Source organism: Rhinolophus hipposideros (genome assembly GCF_964194185.1).
Source record: "Rhinolophus hipposideros genome assembly, chromosome: 18".
NCBI classification, from domain to species: domain Eukaryota; kingdom Metazoa; phylum Chordata; class Mammalia; order Chiroptera; family Rhinolophidae; genus Rhinolophus; species Rhinolophus hipposideros.
Window position 1 is genome coordinate 4787071 of NC_138064.1, and position 21323 is coordinate 4808393.

General features: G+C 45.0%; 1 protein-coding gene across 3 annotated transcripts in view; it reads right to left on the reverse strand.

Moving 5' to 3' along the window:
- Positions 1–10831: 10831 nt before the first annotated feature.
- Positions 10832–21323, reverse strand: part of ZNF277 (zinc finger protein 277) — a 79757-nt gene continuing 69265 nt past the window's right edge. For all 3 annotated transcript variants that reach the window (XM_081079740.1, XM_081079739.1, XM_081079741.1), the window contains exons 8-12: positions 16649–16716; positions 15334–15430; positions 13743–13785; positions 12690–12864; positions 10832–11298 (exon numbers count right to left, since the gene is read on the reverse strand). In XM_081079740.1, the coding sequence (XP_080935866.1) occupies positions 11112–11298; positions 12690–12864; positions 13743–13785; positions 15334–15430; positions 16649–16716 (570 nt within the window). In that variant the 3' untranslated portion in view covers positions 10832–11111. The remainder of the gene's footprint in view (positions 11299–12689; positions 12865–13742; positions 13786–15333; positions 15431–16648; positions 16717–21323) is intronic.

A 21323-nucleotide genomic window follows, 5' to 3' on the forward strand; every position in this document is an offset into this window, starting at 1 on the left:
CGCACCCCCGGCCGAGGCTTCCCTCCTCCCTTCGCCGCCGCCCGCCTCCTTCCCCACGCGTGCGTCGTCCCGCGCCGCCCACTTCACCAGGGCTCCGTGACCCGGGGTCGGCCCCGGCCCACGCGAGGAAGGTCGGCGGGAGCACACGCCGGGTCACCACCTGCCTCCCGCCTCCCGTCACCTCCGTGGTCACCAGAGGGGTGAGCACAGTACGATAGGTTCTGCGGGACATCAGCGCGCAGCTTTCGTGACAGTGTCCGGTGATAGGCATTCTGTTCTATGATTGGTTATTGTCGGTCTCCTCCTGTGCCTACTTGACAAAGGAAACTTTAATACAGGTATGCGCGTATGGGAAGAAAAGATAGTACGTGGGGTTCAGCCCTGTCGGAGGTTTCAGGCACGCTGGCGGTCGTGGCGTGTCCCCCCCCCCTTGGATGTGGGGGGCTGCTCGACATCTTTTGCAACTCAAATTCCATTTAGTGTCTGCTTCTGGGCAACCCAGCTGGAGACGAGGGTTATGTCAACCCCAGCAATAATTCTTGTAGACTTCCTTGTTTTCTCTCCTCTCCCATCAACTTTCTTCCGAAACCTGAACTGTTCCAGGTTTCTCATTTCAGTGCTCCCCCAAAGCACTCTTTCTTTCCCCTCAGGCACAGAGTTGAAAAGGGGGCCCCAGACTACACACCCACATGGCACAGAACCACCAGGCTCCAAGACCACAGAGCCCTCCACCCATTCTCTCTCTCTCTCTGTATTTCTTCTTCCACATTCACTGCCAGTGGGGGCGGGGAGGGGGTGAGAGAGGAGCTCCAGGCACTCACATGTTACATTTTTGTCCCAATCACCCATATCCTGTCAGTGTCAACTGGTGCTAATAGTTTAATAACATACTCCCCAAGATTATTGCGTTTTTAAAAAGTGATTAATCCAAAGAATGACGCTACTGAAGACTTCGGGCAACAAATATGTAATAACAAAATTACACCTGCCCTATATCGTCCTGAATGCCTGGTTCCTTTGTCTGCTCGCAGCCCTGGCTCACTCAAATACCAGAGTATTAAAACAACAAAAATAACAAATGACTGAGTCCTTATTACATGCTAGCCATTGGGCTGGGCGTTTTACATTCCTCTAAACCCCACACCAACTTCGCTTTAGATAAATAGCGGAGGCTTGGAAAGCCTAAGTGACTCCCCAGGGCACGCCGCTTGAAAGTGGTGGATTGAGAACCCACTCAGCTATTTTGACTTCCAGTGCCCAGCCCACTGGAAGGGGAGGAAAGCCACTCCCAGCTGGCACACAAACGGGGCTGCCATTAGCAACAGCTCAACAGCATTCCACAGAAATCATCGGGCATTTTACTGTTGAGAGTGTTCAAAAGGCATTGTTCACTGTTTAGGGTCTGAAAGAATATTCCAGACTGCTAAGGCAATATTTGAGTGGGACATTCTTGGATCAATAGAGAAATTCCCAGAATTTTTTGTAAATGTTCTTACTTTAAAGCAATAATGAAGCCATCTACATGTATGCTATTAGAAAAGGCCCTCCATTTGGAGGTGAGAGGTGTCACGTGTGGTGACTGTGAGCTGCTATTCAGCCATGTTCACTCAGGAATTCAAGTCTAGACCTCAGTGAAGGTCACTTGTAGAGGGGGGCTCGGAGGGAAGGAGTATGCTAAGGCCAAAACCCTCCGAGTACCCCAGTGCTGGAGCCCCAGTGAGCATGTTTGGGTCAGTGAATGACAGCTGACATGTTAGAGGCAAAGTGTCCATGATCCACCTCCCTTCCAATGCAGCCTTGCCCATCTTTGTGAATTCCAGTTCATCTGGTGGTGGCATGTTTAGGAAAATGTGGAGAAGTGATATTGGAGACCGTCACCCAACCACCTGGGCAAGTGCAAACTCCTGGTGCTCCCTTGGGAGAGTGGCCGAGAGTTAGGGACAGGGTAGGGTGGCTGTGACCAGGGATTGGTCAAAATGTCTCAACACTATGGACCCAAAGAGGCCATGCAAAAGTGATTCCTAGAGATGACAGCAAGACACTGCACCCTTGAGGGCCATCAGATGGGTGACCAAGTGTCAGTTCCTCTCTCAGGAGGGCTGGTGGCTGAGCCTGCTCTGGTGGCAGTGGTGAGGGTAGGAGGTGGAGGTGAAGGACAGCCTCAGGCATGGAAGAGACGTGGCCACTTTCAGGGCTGTCCCCGTTCGTGCCCACCGGGGCTTCCTGGTGCTGGAGTGTCCGGAGTGGTGGAAGGGCATTTTGGGAGCTTGGGCAGTGTCTAGTTCCCACCTGGTAAGGAGCATTTAGTAGCTCACTCATGTGCACTGCTGTATTGGTAGCAGCCCGGGGTGTGACACATTGACACATGCTGATTTCCCGAACAGCACTAGGCTATGTTTGCACAGTGCCATGACCAGAAAAATCCATGAGCTATTGAGCATTTCTTCCAGGAGCAGTCTTCTTCAGGAGCTTACTGGCTATCTGGGGACTCACTGTGCATATTCACCAGATGTTCAAAAGCCTTCCCTCTTGGCAGAAAAATCCCAGAGCAGACGTGATACTCCAGGGCTAAGCCTTAATCTCCAGGTGGACCTGAACCTGGTGGGACCAGGAGATAGATTGTCATTGTGTCTGTTCCTTCTGACTGACCCGAGATGGTAATGGGTGTCATCTCAGAGGCCAACTCCAGTGGATTGCTGGTGGCTGCCTGAGGTACAGTGTTGAGAAAAATTCTGACGTTATAACCAGTCTCTGAGACAGGGAGTCCCCCCATTAGTGCAGTGGTGATGTCACTCTAGGTCAGGCTTCTTTTTTAAAGCTTTTTCTGTATGTGTCGTGGGCCCCTTTGTTACCTGGTTAAGACTGTGGACATTTTATTCAGAATAATATTTTCAAAAATAAAATTAAATACAAAGGAAAGCAAACATGTTAACTATAGTTATAAAAATACTAAAACAATTAAGAAAGCGTAATACACATGCATCTTTATTAATACATCCAACAAGATCCAGTGGGTCGGGTAACTGCTGAATTTTGAAGCAGTAATGAGTGTATATGATATTTTAAGATGCCTGCAACAGCTGAACGTGATATAAATGTATCTGTGGGTTCTGTCATCAGAAGCCCTGCTAATTCCACCATGATTTGTTGCTTACATTCAAGTGGAAAGAAATGCTAAATTTCAGTTTAAGGTTAGTGATAATAAAGATGTCATTTTTTTTCCCATTCAGACATCCCTTGAATTCTAGCCATGGACCCCTCGGGGAGAGTCCAGGGACCCCCAGGTTACAAACCCCTAAGTGGGTCTGTAGCACAGCCCCAGCCCCTGATGTGTCATGCTGTTCTCTGAGACGCCCAGAACCAGTGTGCACTGAAGTCCATTTATGTACCTAAATGCTTATTGTCCCGTGATTCCTTGGAGGGTGGTGGTAGGGCACAAAGTGTCCTTTTGATTTTCATCATGGCCCGATTCCCGGGGAAATAGAAAACTCACCGTGTTGTGTGAGTTCCCTGGAAAGCTGGGGTTCCCTAGGGTCCACAGAACACAACTGTAGACACCAAGGCTCTCGGTGAGGTGACAGCTCTTGTTGTAGTGTGTTGGTCTGGGGGCAGTCACCCATGGCAGTGACTGAGCGAGAAGAGCAGGGTGACGCCCGTAGAATGCATGTGCGATGGCATCGAGGGCATGTCATGGAGAAGCAGCACAGACATCCCCTCCCGCACTGTGTCTGTAAGAGTGATACCTTCTTGCCGGTTGCTGTATTCATAATTATCTCCCATAAAAAATAGGACCGAAGAGAGATCATTTCCTTTAAATAAAAATCAGCTGCAGACTTTTATGATGGCAGGAGTGGAGTCAGCTGGGACTGACACGTTTGCAATCTGAATTGAAACTCAAACTTGGTCATTCCCATTAGATTTAAACCGTGGCTATTATTTCTGGCAAGAAAAAGTAAACAGCTCCCACTTGGGATATCAAATAATGTTGCTCTGAAAGAACACGAACCCAGCCTTCTGGCGTAGCTGCTGATAAAAGCTCAGAAATGTTCTTGGCGTGTGGCAAGTCCCTCTAAGCTGCAGAACAAGTTGTAGTTCAAGGCGGTGAAACACACCCAGGCCTTGCTCCTAAGCTGTCCGCCCATTTCCTTCCTTGACCTCAAGTCTGCTCTGAAATTATCTGTGAGATGAAGTGCCTCTTCAGACGGTTCCGTTTTTCGTGCAGAGAGATAGTGCACATGTACCCAGCAGTGTGGCACTCAAGGGCACAAACCCCAGCCGGCCTCCCCGACCCTGAAGACTCTGTACGAGTCACTCACAACAGACCCTCGGGGCCAGAACCGGCTTGGTGTGAACGACGGCTTTGCTAGATTTTTGCGACTGCTGCTGCCTGTCCAACTCCCAATGGTGGGACGAAGGTAAGGCCCTTCACTTGTGTTCAAAGCTCTGGAAGGTAGAAGAGATTCTGTCAGGTTGTGTCCTTGGGCCTAACAAGATTGCCACCTGCCTCGCTTACTTCTCAGACCTGGTCAACACTTGCCACATTCCAAGTCTACCAAGAAGGAAAGAAATGACCCTGAATCAAACGGCTGGCATCAGTTTAGTAGTAAAGAAAGGCAGAGGCTGGGAGACAAACTGGCGATTATATTGAGGCTTAGGGATGACAACGGCACTGGTATGATGATGGGGACCACGATCACGACAGCACTTTTATCAAGTCCCCTACATGCTGGAAGCTGACTTCTGTCAGGGCTCTCTGCTCTGTTCCGCTGGGCTGCGCGTCTGTCTTTGTGCTCTGAGGACTGTAGCTTTGCGACATGTTTTGAAATCTGGACGTGTGAAGTCTCCAACTTTGTTCTTCTTTTCCAAGATTGTTTTGGCTATTTCGGTCCCTTGAGATATGAATTTTAGGAGAGATGTTTTTTATTTCTGTAAAAAAAAATGCTGTTGATATTTTGATAGGGTTGTGTTGTGGGAACATGCTATGCACTTTAAATGTATAATCTCAGTTATTTCTTATGGCATCCTACCGTGTTTCCCCGAAAATCAGACCTAGCCGGACCATCAGCTCTAATGCGTCTTTTGGAGCAAAAATTAATATAAGAGCCGGTATTATATTGTATTATATTATATTATACTATATTACATTACATTACATTATGTTATATTATATTATACCAGGTCTTATAAAATATAAGACCGGGTCTTATAGTAAAACCAGACAGGGTTTTATTAGCATTAGAGCTGATGGTCGGGCTAGGTCTTATTTTCTGGGAAACACAGTATGAGATCAGGACTATTATTATTTCCAAAACGCCTTAGAAAGTGGAGGCACTAATCTAGTACCGTTTTACAAAGGTGTTGGCACTGAGTTGTGGAAATTGGGTCACAGGCTTTGGATTTCTTTCCAGTAGTCATGCTGTATATTCATCTAGCTATACATGTCCTTTTTTACCTTGTTCCTGTGATCGTCTGCTTCTGTCTTACGGGGTGCCGTAAGTGGAGTTGTAGATTGGGCCCCAGGACCCATCCAGGACAGCGCCTGGCCGGCTGGCTCATCCCAGGGAGATCCCAGTCAGCCTGGAAACACCAGCTCCAACAGTTGTGACGAACCGGCACTGTGTGTCCTGGGAGGATTGATGTTCACAGAGAACGTCCCGTCAAGGGCACAAATAAGGCTCAGCCCCCACGCGTGTCGGCGTCCCCAGCAGCTCTCCCAGTGACTGAGATAGTGGGAGTTCAAGAGCTGGTGCCTGAAGTTCATTGCCCAGGTGTACATTTCACGTGACGTTAATCCGAGGGTGTGTTCGGAGCAGTTTGTGTGAACGGACTTCAAAACACTTTTTATTAAGAAAAGTTTCGAACATATAAGTAGAGAGATTAGTATGATGAGCTCCCGTGTTGTGAATATTCTTATGTAGATGAAATCAAGTTCAAAAGAACATCAAGGGCAGCTTTGAAGAGGAAAAGAATTGGAGAAAGAACAGACAGAGGAGGGCATGAGGAATGGGAGGATCGCACTCAAAGGCTCTTTATAAGATGGGTGACCAGGGTGACAGCTCGGCTCGCCCTGGGAACAGTCCACCTCCCACAGGATGTAAGAATTAATCAATCATGACAACGTAGTGAACATTCATTAAAACTTTCCTATGTGTTGAGCAAATAGGAAACTTTTTACAAATTTTTGAGGTAGTCATTATTTCCATTTTGAAAATGAGAAAATTGTAGCTTTCAGAGGTTAAACTTAACTTTCTTTAAGTCCCATGGCTGATAAATGGCTGAACTAAGATTTGAACCCAGGACCTTTTGACTCAAAAGTCTCTACTCCGAACAGTATGCCTGTGCTCAAGTCTGGCCCATGGACTGTTTCACTCAAAATCACTTAGGGCACTTGTTACAAAGTCGGATTTCTCGTTCCCAGCCCACACCTAGTTCATCAGAAAGCCATGACGTACATCTAGCATACGCACCTGAAACAGGCTTTCCACGTCCATCCAGTCCGAGGACTGGACTGGGGCTCCGTGATATGTTGCTGAGCTATGGTCTCCATTGGAGGTCCTCTGAACTTTTTCGATTCTACATACTTCTCTGTAAAATGTTTTAACCTATGTTTTCTCCTTCTCGCTGGCAGCAATCAAGTTGGTGGAGGGTACAAAGTGGACTGAACCATTATGGGGAGACCATTAAACCCAGGCCTGGAGGATAAGGAGACAATGCAAAGAGCCTGGACAAGAGTATACAGACGGAGAGAACAACGTGTGCAAAAACACGGCGGTGGGAAAACGTGGTCTGTTAGGGAACGGAGGAGACCTGGTTGCCTGGACAGCTGCGGGCATGCGGGAGAACGGCACGGGAGGGCATGGCCATGTGTCTGGGCACGATTCACGGGGGCCTTGTAGGTCACGGGAGCCTTTGGACCAGCTGGGAAGCTTTCACTGTATGTCAGAGAAAACTACCAAGGGTTTAAACAATGAAGGGGATTTATTGGCCTGAGTGCCCCAAAGTCCAGAGCTGAGGGCTCTGCCTTCCTTTCTCAGACATTCTCTTGACTTTGCTCTTCTTGGAGAGTCCTTGGGCTAGTCTCTCTCAAGGTTGAAGCAACCAGGGTGCATGTTTCTTTTTTCACAAGGAAGCTTCCTTAGGCCATTTCACAGAATTCCTCCCCTGCGCTCTGGTTGGATCAGCCTTTCTGGTCACAGTGGGTGTGGACTTGCTCTGCATGCAGATCTCTGCCCACGCCCATCTCTGCAATGAAGTGCTTACTCCAATCAGGACCCCCCACTTTGAAGCCAGGGCTGGGGTCAATCCCAAATGGCATGGCTGCTACTTAGTGAGAGTGAAGTGCCCCCACCCCCAAATAACTTGGCAACTATTATGGAAGGAAGGAAGGAGAAGTGGATGCTGAATAAGTAACCAAGACAGTTCACTTTACGACGCAAGGGTCTTTAAAGATCGCTCCTGCCGCTGTGAGGAGGACAGATTGGACGAGCCAACAAGCAAGGAGGGAGGCCAACTGGGAAACTGGCAGAAAGTCAGCCCAGACAAGATGGTGGCCGAGATGCATGCTGGAGATGAAATTGACTGGCCTGAGTGATGGAGTCAGTGGACGTGGTTTTGGTCTGACCCCAGGGGGTCTCAAATGCCAAGCTTTGGACTTCATTTTTGTAGGCAGTGACGGAGGTATTGGAGTGGGTTTCCTTTTGTGAGAGTAAGAGATCAATTTTTGTTTTTTTTGGTCTGTCTTTACTTTTTCCTCCTGCTTTAAAAAAATATTTTTTAGGTTTAACAGTTTACCACAGCACATTCTTTTGATCTTCTAATATTTTCCAAATGATGAAAACACCAAAATCACAATCTATGGTGTTAGTTTTTTATTTACCGCTCACCCTGAACTCAAGTCAATTGAGAATGCCTTCAAAAAGCTGTTTTTGTAGTCTAATTTTACAAGCCCAAAAAGAAACAGTTTCCCTTGAATCTTATAACACTGTGAATTAATACTGTACTAAGTTATTTGCATGTTTTCAGTTTGAGTTAACATGCTTACGATGCCATTCAATCTCGCAAATTGTTATCAGCAGGAATTGAACATGCTTTAGCTTTTCAAAATACCAATTTATAAGGCATGAGTTCAACTGCAGCTCCTGGTTTAATCCTCCAGCTATCCTTTTTCTACAGCTTATTCAAAGTTGAATTAAACTTCAGGGATCTAGGGTTGCTGTTTTTGCAGACTAAGCAAACAATAGCTGCATTTGATGCCCTTGATGGAAGAGGACCGGGGTGTCTGCACGTAAATTCAGCAAAATCCTTACATTAAAGAAGTCATTCTTGTTCTGATTGAAAGTTTGACTCCCTTCTCTCAAAAAGAATTGCAATTCCTCCATTCATTAAAAAAGTTCAGGACTTGGCTTTGTCTCATTTTAAATTGCCATATACTACTTTTATTTATCTGCTTTTTTTCTTTGTGAGTAAATCCCCGTCTCTCTGATCCTGTTTTCTCATCTCTTTTCCCTTGAGGGGAAAAAATTCCTGGCTAGATACCTCACAACGTTGCTTTGAGGGACAAGTGAGATGAGACATGGAAAAGTTGAGAGGACTGCTAAACTCTACACAAAATGCTTTCATTTGTGCTAAGGCGACACCTATACTTGTAGCAGTTACTGTCAGGGCATTTTTGCATTACACCTTCCTCAGTCTTTGTGGGAGCACCTTCACCATTCTCCTGAGGGCGCTAGACCAAGGTGCAAGGCATGCTGGAAGTGCCAGGGATTCTTACCCGCAGGAGCACTCCTCAACCTTGACCACTGTTGGCTGGTGGATAAATGCCCCATCTTTTCCCCCAGGTGGTGGTGGTGGGCGGGGGGCGGGGGGTAACTCTAAGAAGTGTCCTGTGCATTCTTCCAGAGGTCATCAGGAAGGTTGAGCCCCAGTTCCCACAGCGGTAATCCTTCATTAATAATGCAGTTTTGTGTTCCTTTCATTTCGTTTTTCACTTTTGCACTTCATATACTGGTATTTCCTGGGTTTGCTTGTCAAATAAATTATGTGCGCTTAGATTATCTTCAGGTCTGTTTCTGGTGGAACTTGAAGGCAAGCAGTTTGCCACCCCAAAACATGCCTCTTTGGGATACTGATTAGTTTAAGCTGGGTATTTTTAAGAACCAAAAGACTTGGGAAGAAATTTTGACCTTTCCCCTAACTGCCTGAAAGAATTTAGATAGAAGACCTGCTCTAAAAGGGAGCTGTCATCAGAGATAACTATAGTTTAATACAAACTAGTGTGTGATTGGCAAGAGGAACCTAGCAAGGCCCCTTTGCTCAAAGTCCTCTCTGTGCTCCCTCATTAAAGATGGGGTGACAAACACTTATTTACCAAACACTCGCTTTTCCATCTCCATGGGAATTACCTTCCTCCCCCTTGGAAGTTCCAACCACTACCCTCCCTTTCTCTTTAGCTCAAGGTGGCATGTAAGCTTCAATTGCCTGATTTGCCCTTGGGCCTTATAGTCTTATGGGACTCCTGTATGTTCATATGTAATTAAATTTGGTTATTTTCTCCTGTTAATCTGTTTTTGGTCATTTAAATTATTTGACCAGCCAGAAGAACTAAGAGGGTAAAGGAGAACTTTTCCACTTCCCCACTAACTCAACCTAAGATCATCTTATGATGGTCTTTCAAAAAGTGTATGTCCACCTCGCTCACCAATGATGTGCTGGAATTCTGTGGCTTTCTCACCCAGCCTTAGTCCCGTAGGTGGTAAGTCTATTTTGTCTCCTGACTACTGGGACTTAGTCTATTGAGTGGCCACTCTTGGCCACGCTTACCATCCCTGAGACGGTGCACCTTCTAGCAAATGCTTCTTGCCAGCAAAATGTTCCTTCACTCCTAAATACTTCAGTGTGTATCTTCTAAGGACAAGGACATTCTCAGGTGCAACCACAGTGATCAAAATCGGGAAAGCAGCACCTATACCATCACATTTACTACAGATCTTACTCAAATTTTGCCAATTGTCCCTCTAATATCTTTTATAGCAAAACATCTTTTCTTGGTCCAGGATCCAATCCAGCAGCACACATTGTGACAGCTCTAGGCTGGGGCAGTATCTCAGACCTTTTCACGACCTTGGTTGTTGAAGAAGAAAGGCCAATTATTTTGTAGACTATTCCTCAGCTTGGTTTTGATTGATGTTTCTTATATTCACATCATGCATTTTTGGGAGGAATCCTTAAAAGGAGTGTCGCCCTCCTCTCTGCATCTTACCAGGATGGACACAATATTTGTCTTATAACTGATAATACTGTAAAAAGACACTTTTGAGAGAAGTAGGGTAAACTGGAAACATATTTAATAAGTTATTGTTAATTTTGTGAGATGTCATAATGGCATGTGGTTATGCTTTCTAAAAATGGTACTTCTGTTAGTGAGATATCACACACACACACACACACATACACACTCACACACACACTCTCACACACATATTTTGCAGGGGAAAGTGAAGTTATTTGGCTTCACATGCATTTCTCGGGAGTTTGGCAACTCTAGGCAGAAAGCAGTAATGATAATATCGTCAGAGCTTGATTATTCTGACACAGTGTCCAATTTGTGCATTATCCAGATCTTTCGCCATTTTTATCTGGTTCTTTTTTATCATTATCTGGATGTTTCCTCTGTGGTTCTTTTTTCGGTCACTACGTTTCCAGCTTACCCAGCATAGTACACAAAGCACACATCTGTCAAATTCTGTGACTTACTGGATGAAGAAAGCCTATGGGCAAGAGACTGAAACTACTGGTTGAAAGTTGGTTTGTAAATAATTTGAACACTTCATTTCTTTGTGATTTGCAAGTCTTTATTACAGATATTTATGAGTCTAATGAAATGAGATCATTTACGATGATTACATAACAAAACTTGTGGGCCAAAGTATAAAAAAAAAAATCCCTCATTTTATTGTTCTCTTTTATTTTTTGAAAAAGAAAAAAAGTGTTTTTTTTTAAAAAGTTTATTTCACCAAGGACCAATCATTTGCTGACAGCCACACATTTAAACTATTTTTTCACGTCTGTCTCATAGGAAAAAAGCATGAAAAATTGCTTCTGTGGCAGTTCCTCTAGTTTTTCAAGCACTCCTGTAGTAGCAACTGGTTCAAAATGCTGCTTTGTTTCAAAGCATGCAGTTTAGATGTATCTTCACTGATGATGGTAACATTTCCATTTTGTCCCTGAGACGTCAGGTCACTTTCACTGTCAGATAGTGTGCACAGTAGAGTGTCATTTTCGTAGGTTGGAAAATAATACCTGAAAACAACCATAGATATATTGAATAACCAAATTATAAATTGTCCAGAAAATTTCTAGGCAGCTGAATGTACACATTACTATAATTTTGCTAGGTTTCCTTGCCAACCATGTCAACAGCATTTTGCAAGGGTTGTAAGGGAGATAACTTCTGAATGACTTTCACTTTGACCTTTACTGGCTGACATCAGTCTTCCTAGTATCTTTGCTAGTTGGCAAACAGCCTCTGCTTGATATCTACCTTAGTAAGAAACTCACTGTCGTAAAAGGTAGCTGACCCGAGTGTTGGGCAGCTCTAGTTAGCGCTAACAGTGACATATGGCGTTAAATGTGACACCCCTTTCATTTCTACCCAGAGGTCCCAGGGCTTCCCTCGAGGTTAACAAAATTCAAACACAGCTACTTTTTTGTACACTAATCCTTTAACTATCTGATGAAAAGAATTGCTTTCCCTTGTGGTTTCTTTTCCAATGTAATCATTACCGGTTCCTTCACTCTAGGTGATCAAAAGATAAAACATCTATAGAGGTTTACGTCTGTTACTCTGGTTCCTTGTCTGGACACTTTGTAGTTAGTTCTAGGCTACCGCTAGACTTCAACCATGTAAGAATTATAGGAACAAGGTACCATGTCAACATAGGGCTGAGTCTGCCTCTCACGAATCGGGGATTTTGTTTTAAAGGGGAAAATTAGAGCTTTGGGGCTAGACTTTTGGGGTGACCTGATGTAACATTCCCTAAGAATAGAGGAACCTCCAGGCAGCTAGAACCCCACAGCCTCTCAGAGGTTACTTCGGCTGAGGTTATCCAGAGTGATATGAGAACCAGCCGAGAAGGCTGCACTGGCCAACGGTTGCTGGAGTCTGACAATGCCTCACGAGGTACACGTCAGTAGACCAACTGCTTAATGCTTTTAATGTGCCACGATGGAAAAGCATACCAAAGCACTAGGAACTGCATACTCTTTAACGTAGTAATTTCTAGTTTATCTAAGTGAAATAATTAGATAGGTGTGCAAGCATATGCAGGCAAAAAGATATTCATTGTATCGCTATTTATACGAGCACAAAGTAAGGAACAACACAAATATCTAACAAATTAGGATATAATCATATAATGGGATATCTGGTGTTTGCCACCCATTAAAAATGATGCAGTCCATGTGTATTAGATATGAAAAGATGTTTACAGTATTTTGTTAACAAAACACAATTTAAAAATCTATAATACAATATCTGTTGAGATGTGTATCGCTGCACCATAGAATCTGAAACAACTGGTTACATTGGTAAAAAGGGGAGTTACTTTAAAAATAAGGCTTCTGAAGGTTTTCACATTGTACAACAAACATGCACTTCTTTCTTCGTGTGTAAGTGGTTGCGCAGTACTCACTCCGGTTGATCCCAGGTCTTTACTTCAGGAAGCAGTGATGTATGTTTAGCTTCCTCCATGTGGGTCCGTAAGTCTGCTCTGCTTTTGAACTGCACGCGGCAGCCGTAACATCTACACTGGTGGACTTGCCTCCGAATGAAATTCACCAGTTTCACTTGCTGATAGAAATTTAATCCTGAAAATGAAAATACACAGACTCATCAGACAACTAGTCAGACCCATTTTTACACTGTTACAATTTTTCAAAAGAGCCACTTCTCTTTATTAACCCATCCGAAGAGGCAGTACAATTATAGAGCATAATAATAGGCACCAAATAACAACAGCCAGCAGTTACGCACATAGGGCTTACGTGCTACCACTGTTCTAATCACTTGCCATTTTATCCTCTCCAAACCCTACACAGAGCTAGCGGTCTCATCTCCACATTACAGACTAGGGAACTGTCCAAGGCTGCATGGCTAGTGAGCTGTAGAGCCAGGCTAGGACACCAGGCTGTTAGGTCCAGAGCCCACGTTCACTCCTGAGCTCATTATATACCTGTCTATAAGAGCAGCAACGTGCAGCACATATCCCAGAGTCTAGGGAAGTAGTCACTGAACTCACGCGTGGGGAGTGAACTTTTTATTGTCTGGATTCATCAGCAGGTCAGTAATTCAGCTTTAATGCCCCTACTCTTTGTACCATCGTGATACCGAGAAGGGTGCAGTTGGGTGCATACAGAACAAATCATGGAGCTGACCCCACGCAGTGCGGCAGGGGTTCTGCAAACACGAGCCACTCCCTGCAAGTGAGTATCCTGTTCCCCTGCGGCCCAATGTCACACAGCCAGTAAATGCAGGTGCTGGAATCTGAACTTCAAAATCCATGCTCTTTAAGACTATATGAAATCAAAAACCACATTCGAACGTCACAGTTCGAAATGGCTGCGAAGCGCTGCTTCTGGAGCGTGAAGACCGTCTGGGGGAGACACGTCGTGGCTGGGTGCTGTTCACCTCCAGGGCGGAGGATTGAAACGCCGTGCCAGAGAAATGATGTCCCAACCACACTTACCAAGCTCTGACTTTATTTTGAGGAGATCAAATTCGTGTGCTTCCTGAAAAGGGGAATTGATATATCTGTGAGCACACAAATTATTTAATCTTCCCGGCTGACGTTATAAACAGCTTATTCACAGGAGTCTGGACGCTGGAAACTCTCAGTTCACCACCTTCTGCTTCTGAGGTCTGAAATCTAAGTACTTCCCCCCACATCCAAACAAGTCAAGTCAACCAGTTAGAACATTTTAATTATTCCCAGCTCCTCTCCAGTTTTTACAGTGTACTACGTCTCATCCTGCAGTCTGACAAGTGTCCCAGCCTCTACGTAAGATACGACCTTTCTGTGTTATCATTATGGACGTAAGTCTTTGCTCCACAAGCTGATAGTAATTGTACAATGGCTGCTTTTCATTTGATGCTGTCAAATATATTATTGAAGTCTGCAAGTTTCTTTTCACTCACCTTCCCATAAATCGAATAGGATTTTACAGTGCAGAAGCTTATTGTATTCTGTTCCACCCCTGCTACTGTCTGTCTGCGTAAAGGTTCTAACTTCCGAGTTCACCGAGAATGAAGACCATGTGATTCCCCGCGAGGCCTATAGTGTAGCACCAGAGGCGGGCCAAACGTGAGGATGCTGGGCAGAGTTGCTCGAAGGGAGTCGCTACGCAGGGTACAGACACTAAGGCTCCCTTCAATTCCAAGATATGAGGGTACTGAGAATGAGACGTGAAGGCACATGCTCGTGGCAGCCTGTTTCAGAGAAACTCACCTCCTGCTTTCAGGAGGGTGATGCCCGTGGCCTTTTAATACCTTCTGCGTCCTTACAGTACTGAAAGGAACTGTGTTTCTGAATGTCCGTGGCGTGACAGTGGTAAAACAGGAGACTCTGCGCCACGGCTAGCAGACGGGGAGTGGGGGACGGGAGGGCGAGCACATCAGAATCGTAGGGTAATATTTTTCTATTATAATCAGCCCTCCACCCGCCAGCTGCTATACTGTTGGGAATCAGCAGATCGTCCCTTTTCCTACCCTCCAGCTGAGGCTCAGAGATTCAGGACGTGTGTCACCTCTCAGATACATTGGCATGGAAACGGGTGTAGCTCTACTAGCTTCAAGCTTCATTATAACATAAAAATGGCATCCAGGAGGAAACGCACAAACTGGGAATTCTCCCAAATTTCTTCTCTCCAAATCCTTGTAACCAAAAGGAGCTGCAGGACCACACCCTGTGCCCCCTGCCCCCCTAACCCCCCAAGGCTCTGTGAATGGCAGCTTTCTCCCTTCCTGCTTGTTCGCCAGCACAGGAAGCATCGGGAAAAGACTCAGAACCTGTGCATGTCTGGGAACGGGTAATCATGGTTGCAGATCCCGCATTCTAAGCCGGCCGGATCCATAGGCATCTCAGGGTGCGATGGCGGCAGTGGTCTGTGAAATCCCACAGTAACAGCTCTCCCGGGTCCGGCGCCGCGTTCTGCTTCTCCTGCACGGATTTGGCCTGACCCTGCCTGGCTTCTAGTACTTTTAAGAATGGGATAATGATGACGTGTAGTCTGATCAGGTGTCAGAACAACACAAAACCCAAGTGAATAAAAGTATCTCACCTCCATGTGGACGCATAATTTCTCCATGGTTTCCGCTCGCTTTTCACAAAACAGGCAGACAGCGGAGACCGGGTGTTCTTCCCAATCAGACCAGTCGCTGTGTTAAGAAGAAAACAGCAAATGTGGAGACTCACTTTGTTCAGAGGGGACAGCGACTTGCGTCCCCTCATCCTCCCAGGAAACCCTGCTCATCTCTTTCGACTCGGACATTTCTGTAAAGACTGTCACATCATATTATGATTGTTGATACGGCTCTTGAAAGTTGAAGCGGCACCATGACATGAATATAAACAGCAAACAGGTGCTGCTCCGTTTTCGTATGCGTCCGCCTTTCTTCTGAGCAGCTCTGTCACTACAGGGCTGGCGCCATGTCTTTCGGAGACAACCAGGTTTCCTTTGCAAAGGCGACACAGGGACGCTCTCTCATTAAGACAGTTACCAAGTCTACGTGCTGTGAGGTGGATGCTGGGAATGCGTGTCTGCATGACACATGGGCTGAATCGAGTGTCAGCGCTAATTGAAAAAGATAAATTAAAAGGGAAACTGTATCTCCTTCATGTGGGAAATACTGATCATTTTAAATGGGGCAAGTGTTAAATCTGGTGTTCGATTGGTAGATAAAGAACTTAAAAAGCGTACAGAGCTCCCCTCCTCCTCCTTTCTTTAACCATTTTCTCCTCTTGCATTTATTTTTGGAGATACTGCCACCTTCTTGTCATTCCTAAACCAGGAAAATCAAAATCCCGGGAGAGGAAAAGACCAAACAGCATTGAATGAAAAGAAGGAATAATTTTAGGTTGAAACGGACACTTCTCAAGCTTATGATTTCAAGCAGAGGAGCTGTTGTGAATGTTTTAAATTTGTCACCAGTGGGATGAACACAGAAAAAGGTTAAGTTCAATTCAGTTATTTTCTCCACTCTGGTGATGAGCGGCATGGCGAGTTCAACGATCACACCACTTCTAGTCTGGGAGCCAACCCAGTCAGCAAAGCACTCTGGAAATGTACTTTTCTCTGAATTACATGTTACTTGTGTGTTCATTAATGGCCTTCGTGACAAAAGGCCACTATTTAGTTAGAATAACAGTTGCTTTAGTGACTTTTATATCAAAGTTATTTTGAATTCAAATTTTTGCCATATTACACGAAAGGATGCATGGCTTAGAGAGATGGTTTTCTTTCTTTTATTCTGTCTTTCCAGAACGACAATTTTAAAGCCAACTGTTTTTAAAGCAGAAGGTCTTTGTGAGATAATTGAAGAACCGTTTTCCTGCTCTGTAAACACTAGTGAATCAGCAGCAATAACGAGCCTTACTCTTCCTGATGGTCCGTCAACTCCCGATCATCTTCTGACTGAACGTCTTCCCACGATTTCCCAAGTTCCTTTGTAGGAAGAACAGAGGAATGAGACACGTGGAGGAGGGGAGGGGAAATAGACACAGAACATACACAACAAAACCAAACCATACTCAAATGGTTTTAAAACAATACAGCAGGATATAGTAAAACTGTTATTTTGGGGATGAGGAAGGATATATGTACCTCAAAATGCTTTCAGTTTTTTTTTTTTTTTTTTCGGAGAAGCAGCAATACCCTGTCAATCAAATTCTTTTCTCTTAAAATGCAAATCTGCGTTTCTCAGCCCTGGCTGCACATTAGGATCTCTTTTGAAAAAAACCACCACCATTTCTGGATGGGGAAGGTCCACCCTCTTAGGACCACGTCTGGCAAACTCAGTCACAGTTCCAGCAAAACTCTGTGGAGTCCTAAGCAGTGACTTCTTCTGGTTCAACCATTTCTCCTCTCTCCCGGGAGCCATTTGTTCTCTCTCCACAGTCTTCCCATCACATCTGGCACAAGCAGACAGTGCCCTAAAGAGGGATGCTGGGACATTAATGGACCCTTCTTCAAGCAGCTAAAGTACGGCTACCGTAAAGCCCAACGTGACCTGCTACAAATACAGACATCCTTGTTTGACATCCTTTCTTTGAACAAACACCCAAAACTCACTCTCAGTGGTGAACACTGTTTTCTTAAAAAAAGGTATTCATTTAACTAAAACTGAAGAGCTTCAAGTGCCATGATGACTTAAAGGAAGAAAGAAACTCTATCATTCATCAACTTAAGGAGAGGTGTGGAAGCCGTCATCTGTCAGCTAGATGCTGCATAAACTCTGACGTGCAGAGATTTACCATGACGTCACTGAAGAGTTAGTGTGGACTCCAATGTGCTTCCCACAGTCGTCACAAAGTGTCTGAACCTCATTATGGATAAGCAGGGTGGCCTCTGCACTGCCGACAGGATCCTTGTCAGCTGGAATTTCTGGGGACGGATTAGCTCTCTCGTGCATTACTTGGTGTCTCTGGACTTGGCGGCAAGGCATTACTCAAGGATGGGCCCTCTGTGTTCTTCCCATTCTCAGCGATACGGGAAAATGCTGCTTATCAATAAAGGCTTGGAGCCAAATGTAACAAAAAAAAATTTCTTTGTCAAACTTCAAACTCGAAGCATTATTTTGCAACTTTCTCAGCATTCACTACCACGTGTAGCGGTTTATCTAGGCAACAGCACTGACCACTCACCACTTGAGAAGAAAACGGACCTCTGTCCATTAACATATTAGGAAACAAGTGACAGTGGCCTAGACTTTCCTAGAATGCTGTGCTTTGGTACAATTAAATATATGACTTTTACAGGAATAAGACTGAAAGAAGAAAAACAAAACAAAAAAAACACAAAGCACATAACTCCCTAATTAAGATACTGTGCCTGCTTATGAATCATGTCAGGAAGGCAAAGAATACAAGAAAAACAAAGTTTGGAAGGCATGTCAGTAAAGATGTTCAGAACACCCCCTCAAACCCCTGCATCAGATGGCTTATGATCAAGGAGAGGGTGAAGAAAAACACGGGGAAAAAAGATCCCTTTCACCCAGTATCCCTCCGCCCCCAAGCACACACACTTATATGTGCTTACACAAAAAAACATGAGAAACAGAGAAAAGCGTTTAAATTTGAATTATCTCATTAAAGAGAACTGTAACAAAGCTATGAAAAACAGGTTAAAAGTCTACTTTTGTTAAAATGGCTTTGTATATTTAAAGAATAACAACTGAAATCAAATAATAAAACCACTGCAAAACCAATTCCCTTTAGAAAAACTCACGGCTTGAAACGCGAGCACCTTAGGAGCACATGGCTGATGCCTGGATGATGGCGGTAAGCGGTGCTGCTCTCCAAGGCCGGGGTGGCAGAAGGTGAAGCTGCCGGGACCTTGTCCCCTTAACCATCACTACTCTCCACTGAACCCTCGTGTTTGTGAGAAAACAGAGCAAGAACTCCAAGTAGGTGATCTAGGCTGTGCAAACAGCTTTCCATGCATTTGCGAGTCTGTTATTATTCAGAAACTGATATGAATTATTAAACATTATGGATATGATCTGACCTAAGAAGGAAAAAGAATCTGTCTGCTGAGCTCGGAGGAGAGCCCAAACCAGCCTCCGTCCCTTTTCATGACTATCAGGTGCATGAAAGGTGCATTGCTAGGAGTATCGTGGGTGCTTCCATCAGCGCTGGTCTGGAGACCACGTCCGGAGTGGAGGTGAGGAAGTCTGTGGGTGCACGACCCAACCTGCTACAGGCACGCTGAGACACCGGAACTGGACCCCCGGCCAAGGAGCTGAGATGAATGTGCTCGAATGTCTGTTTGCCCCACCAACCTACAGACTGAGAGTGAGTAGTGACTCAAATCAACCACTGGCTTGTCTGCGGGATTGTTCTTTCTGTGCCACCAGGATCTGGTATGTGGAAGGCACTCAAATGTGTGGAGAATGTAGGAAGCCAATGAACTGGCTTCTGGAGGGAAGAGGATGGGAGAAACGTCTGTGTGGACACCGACCACTAATCCCACCTCCCGTCTTTTGTTCACACCACGCTCTCCTGCAAACCTTTAACGAAGAGGAATAAGCCCTGAATGCGTCTCAGTCTCTTTTTTCCCTTTTAAAACATGTCACTATTCATTGCTTAAATAACCTTTCAGAAGAATTTATTCTTCATAAACAGTTTTCATTAACGGGGTATAAAAGCAAGCTGAAGCGATGCTGCGCAGCCGTTGGCCCTCACTGTTCTAACCACACTACTAGGATACGAAACAGTCTTTCCTACCCTCATTTTGTGTGTTGTCACACCTTTTATTTACAACAGTATTCCTAGGATGTTATTAAGGTTGATAACTCTCTAATTTAGGACACTTACACAGCTTTAGAGACTTTACTAGCTTCTTCACCTTTTTTCAAAGGTGAGTTCACACCATTTCCAAAATGCTGAAGTGTCCTAACACATTTCAGGTTTTAAAAGAATCATTCTTACTGTTGGCTATTTCCATCAGCGGAAGAGCACACACAGCTGAAAAGGGTAAGGCTGGCGTCAGGGCCCTGAAGAGCTCAGGGAGGTCGGCTTCACTTTGACCGTGGCTCACAGTCTGGTTCGTTACAACAGACAATAGGCAAGGGAGGGTGAAGAGATCCTCATGAATTCATCACCATTACTTGACCAAAAACCCAACCCGAAGAGTAAGGGGCGGGCTTAGTATTACTTCCATTGTAAAAAGCTGAGGAAAAATGGGAGAAGAGTGATGCACAGAGAGGTTAAGTCACCTTCCCAGTGCTGTGACCTTGGGGACATTCCTCAATCTCTCCGTGCCCTAGTCTTCTAACCTACAAAGTGGGGATAATGACAAAACCCGTGTCATAGGCATGTGGTTAAGGTGAAGGGACAACATAAATACTCGACAGTGACTGGCGCGCGCAGCAATGACTCAAACGCTGCTGGTTAAACACATTATTTCCATCAGTATTACCCCAAAGTGATTTAGTTTTCATTTCATGGAGTTACTAAAGCCTCTGCAATTCTCGAAGCCCTGCTCTCAGGCCGTGACTCTTGCCACACTAACCCAGCTCGCTCACCCAGGGACAGTGGCCCTGGCAGACCGGTTCAGTCCTGAAGTAGAAGCATCATGCTTTTCTAAAAGTGCCAGCAGAATTGGACTGAGCAGGGCCTTTGAAGTCTCTGTGGAAAGATAAACAGCACCAGCTACACAAGGCTGGTTCCAAGCTCCTGAATATCACGTGAAAAGATCCCAGGAGGAAACACTATTAAACTGCTTCCATAGCGGTATGCGGTACCTGAAGACTCCTTAGAGCTAACACAGAAATCCACTCCCGACCGGACTGGGCTGGGCCCTGCAGCAGCATTCGCTCTGGGAATTAATGGCCGAGTGATTTAAAGAGAAGACCGACGGACTCGAAGGGGCCCTGGCTTTTAGCTAGGTGTAAAACATTTGCCGTATACCCAGCTACCTCTCATTCAGTCTTCAAACACATGCTAAACTTGCTTCAAGGGGAGTTTTATTTGAACACTATAAGGATTAGTTAGAAGAGACAAAAATTCCACCCTGGAGCGGAGATTTCCAACGAAATTCGGGATATGCTAGTTTCTGTCCAATAGGTAAACTGGCTGATTAGACTCAAGTATGTCTTCGTGTGGACAATGGGTTTGAATTCCAATTCTTTTACAGTGAGAGGAGGAAAACCAATTCCCATTTAGCAACACTTGCCTCCAACAGAATACCTTTTCTGAACCAAAAGGACCTGTAATCCACAGAGGCCAGTAAGTGGAATTGAGGTTTCTGAGCAAGGAAGCCTTTCAGCATATTGAAAATCCCTAACAGGTAACCTCTTAGTCTGTCCTATGCCAAACACCTAACAGTCTTCTTGTCTACTTGACTTCTCTAAAATTTCCATGAAAAATAAGCTGGCCCAAGACAATGATCACAATTATTTATTTATTTATTTATTTATTTATCTATCTATCTTGTGTAGAAGGGGAGGGTTTTTTAATGGGGAGAGAGGAAGAGGGAAGAGAGTTTTCTTTTAAAGAATTATCTAGCACAGCCCCTAGCACAGCCAGAGGTCCACAGGTGTTTTTTGAATA